We start from the raw sequence: 7,664 nt of genomic DNA, 5'->3' as shown, positions 1-7,664 counted from the left end.
TTAAAGGCATTCTTCCTATTCCGGGTGTCAGACCTTCACATGCCTACCCTGGGGTGTAAGTAAATGCTCTGAGTGCATTATGCAAGTGGGAAAGAACTGTTTTCTTTCTTTCTTTCTTTCTTTTTTTTTTTAACTCAGGGAGGGCAACAAAGCAATAAGAAGGAGTAGAGGGCACCACCTTAGTGACAAATCACAGGAGGTGGCTCTCGAAAGGTTGTGAAAACTAGTTTCTCATTGCAGGAACTAAGCTGGGCCACTCCACCCCCCTTCTCAAACACAAATATTTTCATATAATAAAAGCCTGTTTCCCTATGGCTATAACCCAGCCTCCCCTCCTCCGACACCACCATTTTAAAGGGGCTTGCTGCGCGAACGTTTTCAAAGCGCCTAGGCTTTAGCTTTCTCTGGCCCGCGTAAAGGTGAGGCGTCCCTTCGGGGGGCTCGCGACTGGCTAGGGGACAAGAAACAGCCACTAGGCTCGCGGCCGGGCGGCCGGTGGCCCGAGCATGCGCCGAGAGTGCGTGCAGCTGGCCCTGGCCGCCGCCGCTGCCTCGTCCGGACTTGGCGTGGACTTGGGAGGGACAGCGGCGCTGGGAGGTGGCTTAGTAGAGACTTTCCAGCAACTGCTGCCCAGGACTTTTTTTTTTTTTTTTTCCTTTTTCCCAGGAGGCGGCGACGGCGGCGGGGGGGACGAGGGGAGAGGAAGAGAAGGAAGCGTCTCCAGTTTGAGCCAATGCAGCCCTGCGGCTGTCCGGGAGGAGCGCCCCTGCCCCGATGAGCCCCCGCCGCGCTTCCCAGACTGTCCCCCGGCGGGATCGGGGCGCGGAGCCCAGCGCGGACGGTGAGTGGCCGCGCGTCTCTCGTCCTTCCTGCCCGCTGTCCCGCCAGCCCGCCGGCGCTGTGTGCTAAACTACTTAGAGGCTGGCTCCGGGGCTCCCAGCCGCCCGCGCTTCCCCGCGCGCCCTGCCGGGGGCGCGCGCCGGGGTGGCGGGGCCGCTGACCGCGCTGGGCTTTGTGCTCCTCCGGCGGCTGGGAGCGCGGGGTCGCGGCCGGGACCGGGGTCGGGGCCGGGGGAGGGGGGGACATGAATGACTAAGCCGGCGTCTGCACAGCTGCACCGGCCCTAATTCCCCTGCGCCCCTCCCCGCCCCCCGCCCCCGACTAATCCATCATTCCGGGGCCGAAACATCATTTCTCACATTCTCCCAGAGAAACCCTAGTCGCCGGGCGGAATCCCAGCTCAGCGCTGCGCCCCCTCCAGTGGCCCGTGTTCACACCGGAGCTGCGGGATGCGGAAGGGGCTGCGGAGGTGGGGGGCGCAGGAACTGTCCCAATGAGAGGGGCACTCGCACCTTCGATGTCTCGGGCGGCATTTGTGACATCTCCGGGGGGGTGGGGGGTGGTGTGCTTTCCAACCTTCGGGACCGCTCGGAGCAGAGCTGTCCCGGAGGAGCGGTGTGGATTGAGGGAGGTTTTAAAGAGCGTCTCATCAGAATGCAGAGGACACCGCCGCGTGTCTCCTGAGAACGCAAATCTAGTGTGCGCATTCATTCATCTAGGGAGACGATCTTTTCTCTTCCCCAGCAGGTGTTATCTGAAGCCGGTTTGGAACTTTGGGAAGTTTAGGTTACTATTATAACTTTAACAAGTGATTTGCCATGAAACGATGTCTAGAATGAAATAGGCTTCGGACCAGACCCTGGACCGGGCTGAGGGCTGACAGAGGAGAGATGTGCGGGGGTTGGGGAGCGCGGTGGTCAGGAGTCTCCTGTTCTCCCCCGCCCTCTGCAGATCGCTGCTGTTTAGCCCGTGGGGGTAGGATGTGTTGAAAGGATGGGGCTTCTCTCTCTTGGGGCTCACGATGGCGAGAGAAGATTCTGTGAAGTGCTTGCGCTGCCTGCTCTACGCGCTCAATCTGCTCTTCTGGGTAAGTCAAGCAGCCCACTTGCACCAACAGGTGGGGACGGCTGGACTCGGCTTCCTGCAGCCACCACATAAAGCGCCAAAGGGCATGGCTAAGCATTAATTAATTACATGCGATCACACCCTGTATTTTTCGCAGAAGTATATTTTGACCTTTAAATGCCTTTGATCTAGCTCAAGTTCCATTTGTAATTAGAAAAAAGAAATCCACCCCTGGATACTAGTGGCAGTAAAATTAGACTTGAAGTTAATCTAGGGATATAAATAAATGCACGTGCTTGTGCTTGTAGATAAGAAAATTTTGACATACTACTTAGGGAACTGCTTGTTTTCAGGAATTTCAGATAACCGTGCAAGCCATAAATTGTTTCCTTACGTCATCCTATAAAATTTGGTTGGAGCAAGAAGTCTTACTATTTTTTTTTCGGTTGTAGGAATTCATACCCAGATATCCTATTAAGAGACTGCGTAGAGTTTTCTAGGAGATTCCTTATAGTCTGAAAAGGTGGTTTTCATGTAACTATTTCTAAGTTGGCAAAGTTTTAAGGAATTTTGTGTATGCTTTTGGAAAATCCCATAACCATTTAAGGAAATAAAATACATAAAATTTAACAAGCTCATGGAAATCTTTATGCCTTTTGAGTTAGTGACTTTTTATGCTTTGCAGCCAGGCATAAATGTTCATTAAGTGTTATTAATAATCACATTGTTATTTACAAAACTTATGAGCAAACTATAAAAATTAAAACAGTGTTGCTTTCAGAAGCTGTCATGCTTAAGCAGATACTTTTTTTGTGTGCCAAATTTGTATTCTATTAGTAATTTATATTCAGAATGTTCTGTTGGAATTTTTAATGAGTAATGTGTTTATTTGGCTGACCTGCTGGGCTTGAGCAGCTTTTTTGCATTCGGTTATGACATATGGTCTCTAGAGGATGACATTTTGGTTGAACTTATGGATGGTTCCATTTTAAGGTGACAAATTAAGCCTTAATTCTGCAAGTAATCGGAAAGATATCAAAACAGGTAACATTTTTTTTCTCAACATGAAAATTAAAGCATATTTGCCACCTGGAAATGTAAAATACCTAATTGATCTTATTGCAGTTTTTAATTCTAAAAATGTACATATTTAAGTGGGTCATTAAATTATCTGCTTACCTATAAAGTATTAAGATCTCTAACACTGTGTCTCTAAAATGTGTAATAACGGTTACTTCTGTTTACTAGTTTTTCACTTTTCTACTTTATGGTTTTTAATTACAGAATCATCACATTTTTATAACTAAAAGGGAATTTAAAGATCATCTGTTGAACTTCCTTACTTTGGGTATGAGAAAAATAAATGTAGGTTAGTGACTTGCCAAAGGTCAAATAGCCCATTGATGACAGTGTCAGGAGCAGAACTTGGCTTTCTTGCCCCTAGACAGGGCCTTTACTTGGATGAGTACTGTGTTTGAACCTTGGAATTACTAGGGCATTTTTTATTCGACAAAGAATAATTTTTTTGGCAATTTTCTCAATAATTTGTATCATGTGTATGTGTTGGGGAGATTCAAATCATTTAACAAAAATATTGCCCTTCTGAGTAATGAAATTTGAAACACGTATTCCTTAAACTCCTCCATGGCTCTTTGTGTCCCCAAAGAATGTAGAATGTTGTTTCTTTGTTGTTATCTGGTCCTTCAACACTCTTACTTTCCTTGTGCATGTTTTGATTTATTGAAATTGCTTCCCCCTTTCTCTAGCCCTTCTCGTCTCCAAATATCATCTCTCTGCCACCAAAATAATATGTGCTAATTGCCTAGTGTGCATCCTTCAGTATTTTTCTTTATTTCATGAGAAAATATCTTTTCTCATACCTGTTCACATATGCCCATTCAGGTACATATTTGCTATTTTTTATTAGGCTGTTTTTCTCATTTGGCTAGAGTTGAAGAGTGGGATTGCTATGTGAGAGGATATGTAATGATGACAACCAAATAGCTGATATTTATGTAGTGCTTACTATGTCTGCCAGGCATATTTAGTGTCTCAGTTTCCTAGTCAGTGAAATAGGAATGGTAGTTCCTATATTTTAGAGTTGTTGGAAGGATTAGAGTTGATATACATAAAGTACTTGGACAGTGCTACTTAATAAGAGCCGTCGATGTAGTAGCAGTAGCAATGATAGCTGTAGTACCTGCAGTTGTTACTCCTGCTACATAATGATGCTCAGTAATAGTCTACTGTAATAAGAAGATTGCCAGTTGAATCAAAGGAATCATTGTATTAGTAATAGTCATTGTATTGATAATAGTAGTAACTGTTATTGTTATGATTAATACTACTACTGTTTCTACCACTCCTGCATTCCTCTGATCTAGTAATCCTGTCCTGGGAATCCATCTCCTAGAAATAAAAGTACCCATATACTCTGTTATAGGTACACAACTATTTGCTGCCATCTTGTTGGTATTTTGACACCTTTTGACTTTCACCAATCTGAAAAGTTTAAAATGTTATTTCACTGATACTTAATTTTTTTTCCTCCTCCACTAGCAGTAAGCTTGAGCATCACTTTATATAAACAAATCATTTTATATAAACAGAGTTTTGTATGTTTTCAGTAGAATTTTTCTCTTGAATTTTATATATATATATATATATATATATATATATACATATATATATATATATATATAGTTCTTGTGTTCTCTTAAAGCACCTGCCTTTCTTATCTTGGTTAAGGTTTCTTTTTCCATATGGACTTTAAGATTGTTTTGTACAATTAAAAATATCTGTTGGGAGTTTTGTTGGAGCTGTATGAAACATATACATTAACTTTGGGAACATTGATGTTATTCTTTCAATGATAAAGCAATGTTTGCACATCCTATATTTCTTTATTGAATGCGAAGCAGTTTTATTCCTTGTGCCGGGCACATTCCTGGACATCCTGAGGCTAATTTCTCATCTAATTCTCATAATAGCCATGAAAAATGGGAGTGGAGGGAGTAGTAAAGAGACGTTACTCAGAGAAGTTCATTCACTTGTTAGTAAGTTAGCAGAACAGAGTTAAAGTCTTTTTTTTTTTTTCCTCTAAGCGCAGCAAAAGTTTTACTGTTGGGATTGGTGGTGAATTTATTTGCAGCAGAGAAGTAAACATCTTCAGTAGGAAGGGATTAGCTGTCCACCTGCTCATTCCAAGTCCGCCACAGCAGTGCTTCTCAACCTCCATGTGCCTACAAATCACCTGGGCATCTTATTAAAATGCAGATTCTGATATGGTACCTCTGGGGTTGGGCCTGAGAGCCTGCATTCCTAAAAGCCCCTCTGTGATGCCATTGCCTCTAGTCTGAGTGCCAAACTTGGAGGAGCAAGGCTTTAATCCTTGCTTTTAGTTCTTTTGAAATTAAAAGCAGAACAAACCAGTGTGGCATGAACTTGAGTTTATCATGAGGATAGAGAGAATGATTGTTCTGGTGTCTGGTTTTGTGGGATTGAGATAACTGCTCTTGTTACCTTTGGGATCAAAAGCTGTATCCTTTTACTTTTCACATAGCATTTCTTGTTTTGGTCACTAAGTTGTGCCCGACTCTTTGCGACCGTGTGGACTATAGCCCACCAGGCTCCTCTGTCCATGGGATCTCCCAGGCAAGAATACTGGAGTGGGTTGCCATTTCCTTCTCCAGAGGACCTTCCCGACTCAGGCATCAAACCCAAGTCTCCTGCATTGGCAGGCAGATTCTTTACTGCTGAGCCACCAGGGAAGCATTAAACATAGACTAGCACTTAATGTAGACTTTTCCACTATTCACTTCTACTATACTGATATCTTCTCCCCTTCTCTACTGAACAAGAATTTTAAGGAAAGAAAAATAAATTTTATTTGGAAAAACACTGAGGACCTATACAATTTTGGTTTTGTGTTCCGGGAGTTGGATATTAAGCTGATTCGTTTCGGTAAAATTATATCTTGCATATTTAATTGTTAAGTGGGAGGTATAGATAGACCTGTCTAAGAGGAAGCAATTCAGAGTATTCAGGATCACAATTGCACCACATTCATTCATTGCTATGTATCCGGTCACCTTGATTTACCATCTGTTGAGTGGCTCTTTTGCTTAAAGAAGCGTGAGACTGGTTCTGCTGTATTGGGATGGGCAGAAAGATCTGGGCCCCTGAGGTTTGTCATGAGTTTTGTGGGTTTGTAATGGGGAAGGGCACATGAGACAGAGGGAATGTGAACAAACTGCCCGAAGAGTCCTTTTGAGACCATGATTCACGTTCTGGCCACGATGGAGCAAGGAAATGGGTTATTTTTACCTCAAATGTATCACACTTTTCCTTTCTAAATGACATATTATTTCATAAATGAAAGCTTTCCTCCATTTTAAAGACAAGTTCTGTGGCTTTATCGTATGAGTGTTTGCCATTCTTAGATGATAATTTTCTGCTATTGGAAATATGAATGCATATGTTCTTTTTGGAAATTCCTGAAATTGGTGAACACAACAGTCCTCACACGTTTGTTTATTATTTTCTATAAGTATAATATCCCGTCTGTATTAAAGTCTCTTTTCTCACCAGCAGATAGGAGCCATTGTTACCATTACCAAAGATAGTAGCAAGAGAGAGGAACTACTCTTGGTGAAATATGAAAAAAAGCTTATAAAAGAAAGCCTAAAAAGTAGACAGGAAATCTGGTTCACACTTTTGGGATCCATACAAGCTAGATGAAAAAAACAGAAGTCTTTATGTTTGGTTTCTTTTTCTCCAGCTCTCTGTAGTGAATCTTAGGTGTTTGACCCATGAAGACCCTAAAGAGGTTCTTGGCAAGTGGGTGTTTGCATTCACACAACATTTATATAGTCATATGAAAATACGACTTTTAAAATTGATGCCATCCCCCTCGCCGTCCGCCCAGCTTTATACTATGAAAGGCATTCCAGTTTACTTTAACTCTTCCTAAGGAATAGTGGGGAGCCCTCCAAGAAATGTCAGTGCTTTTTAAAAATAAACATTAAATAAACTTTAGTCTCAGGGGCAAAGCTAATACAATTTTTTTTAATGCAGTTGGCTCAGCTGAGCAAAGACAGGCCACTGCATGCTTCTTAAGGAAGTGTTTCAAGGAGAAGGGCGTGGAGGTTTCTTTGGGTCACAGTCTTGCTGCCAACTGGACTCATAGGCCCCTCACTCATCATCTCCACTCAGAACAGTCACAGTCATGTCTCTGAAGAAACCATGGTGTAGAACGAGGCCATTCCCCTTTCTTTGACCTGCAGCGTCTATGGAGTAACCGGTTCATTTATTGTGGAAATCAGGCCAAGTTTGATAGTTAAGTTAAAGGGATCGTCTCTCTTGATAATGATGCCAGGATAACAGGGGTTCAAAGCGGAGCCATCCTGGTCAGAGCAGGATGTATGGTCACCTGTCTGCAGGGCAACATGATCTATAGAAACTATTAGTCAGCACAGTTCCTAGGTGCTATTGATTTATTCAGGCCTAATTAGCAGATGTTCATGCTTAAATGATGCCCACAGGTAATCTCCGGAACTCATTTCAGCCATCATTTACAATGCCTGCTCTTTCACAGCATTTACCAACAGTCTTATCTGTTTGCTCTTTTCTGCTGCTGCCCCCAGCGCTAGAAGGGAAGCTGGTTGAGGCATGAACTGATTAAAAAGCAGAGGGGGGCAGGCCTGGAAACATGAAATGGGCATGTTCCCGGGAAATCCTTGCCTTGGGCTACCAGCTTC

General features: G+C 43.3%; 1 protein-coding gene across 2 annotated transcripts in view; it reads left to right on the top strand.

The window, feature by feature from the left end:
• The first annotated feature begins 656 nt into the window (after positions 1-656).
• The window catches only part of TSPAN12 (tetraspanin 12), a 65,757-nt gene continuing 58,749 nt past the window's right edge, over positions 657-7,664 (top strand). Inside the window, exons 1-2 of one of the 2 annotated variants that reach the window (XM_055590777.1) lie at positions 657-841; positions 1,792-1,927. In XM_055590777.1, the coding sequence (XP_055446752.1) occupies positions 1,862-1,927 (66 nt within the window). In that variant the 5' untranslated portion in view covers positions 657-841; positions 1,792-1,861. Of the gene's footprint in view, positions 842-1,189; positions 1,310-1,791; positions 1,928-7,664 lie in introns of those variants that run through there. The other variant, XM_055590778.1, reaches the window with a different exon arrangement.

The sequence above is a fragment of the Bubalus kerabau genome, chromosome 8 (assembly GCF_029407905.1).
Source record: "Bubalus kerabau isolate K-KA32 ecotype Philippines breed swamp buffalo chromosome 8, PCC_UOA_SB_1v2, whole genome shotgun sequence".
Lineage (NCBI taxonomy): Eukaryota > Metazoa > Chordata > Mammalia > Artiodactyla > Bovidae > Bubalus > Bubalus kerabau.
The sequence above is the reverse complement of the archived record's forward strand: the minus strand, read 5'-3'. Positions and strand labels throughout refer to the sequence as shown.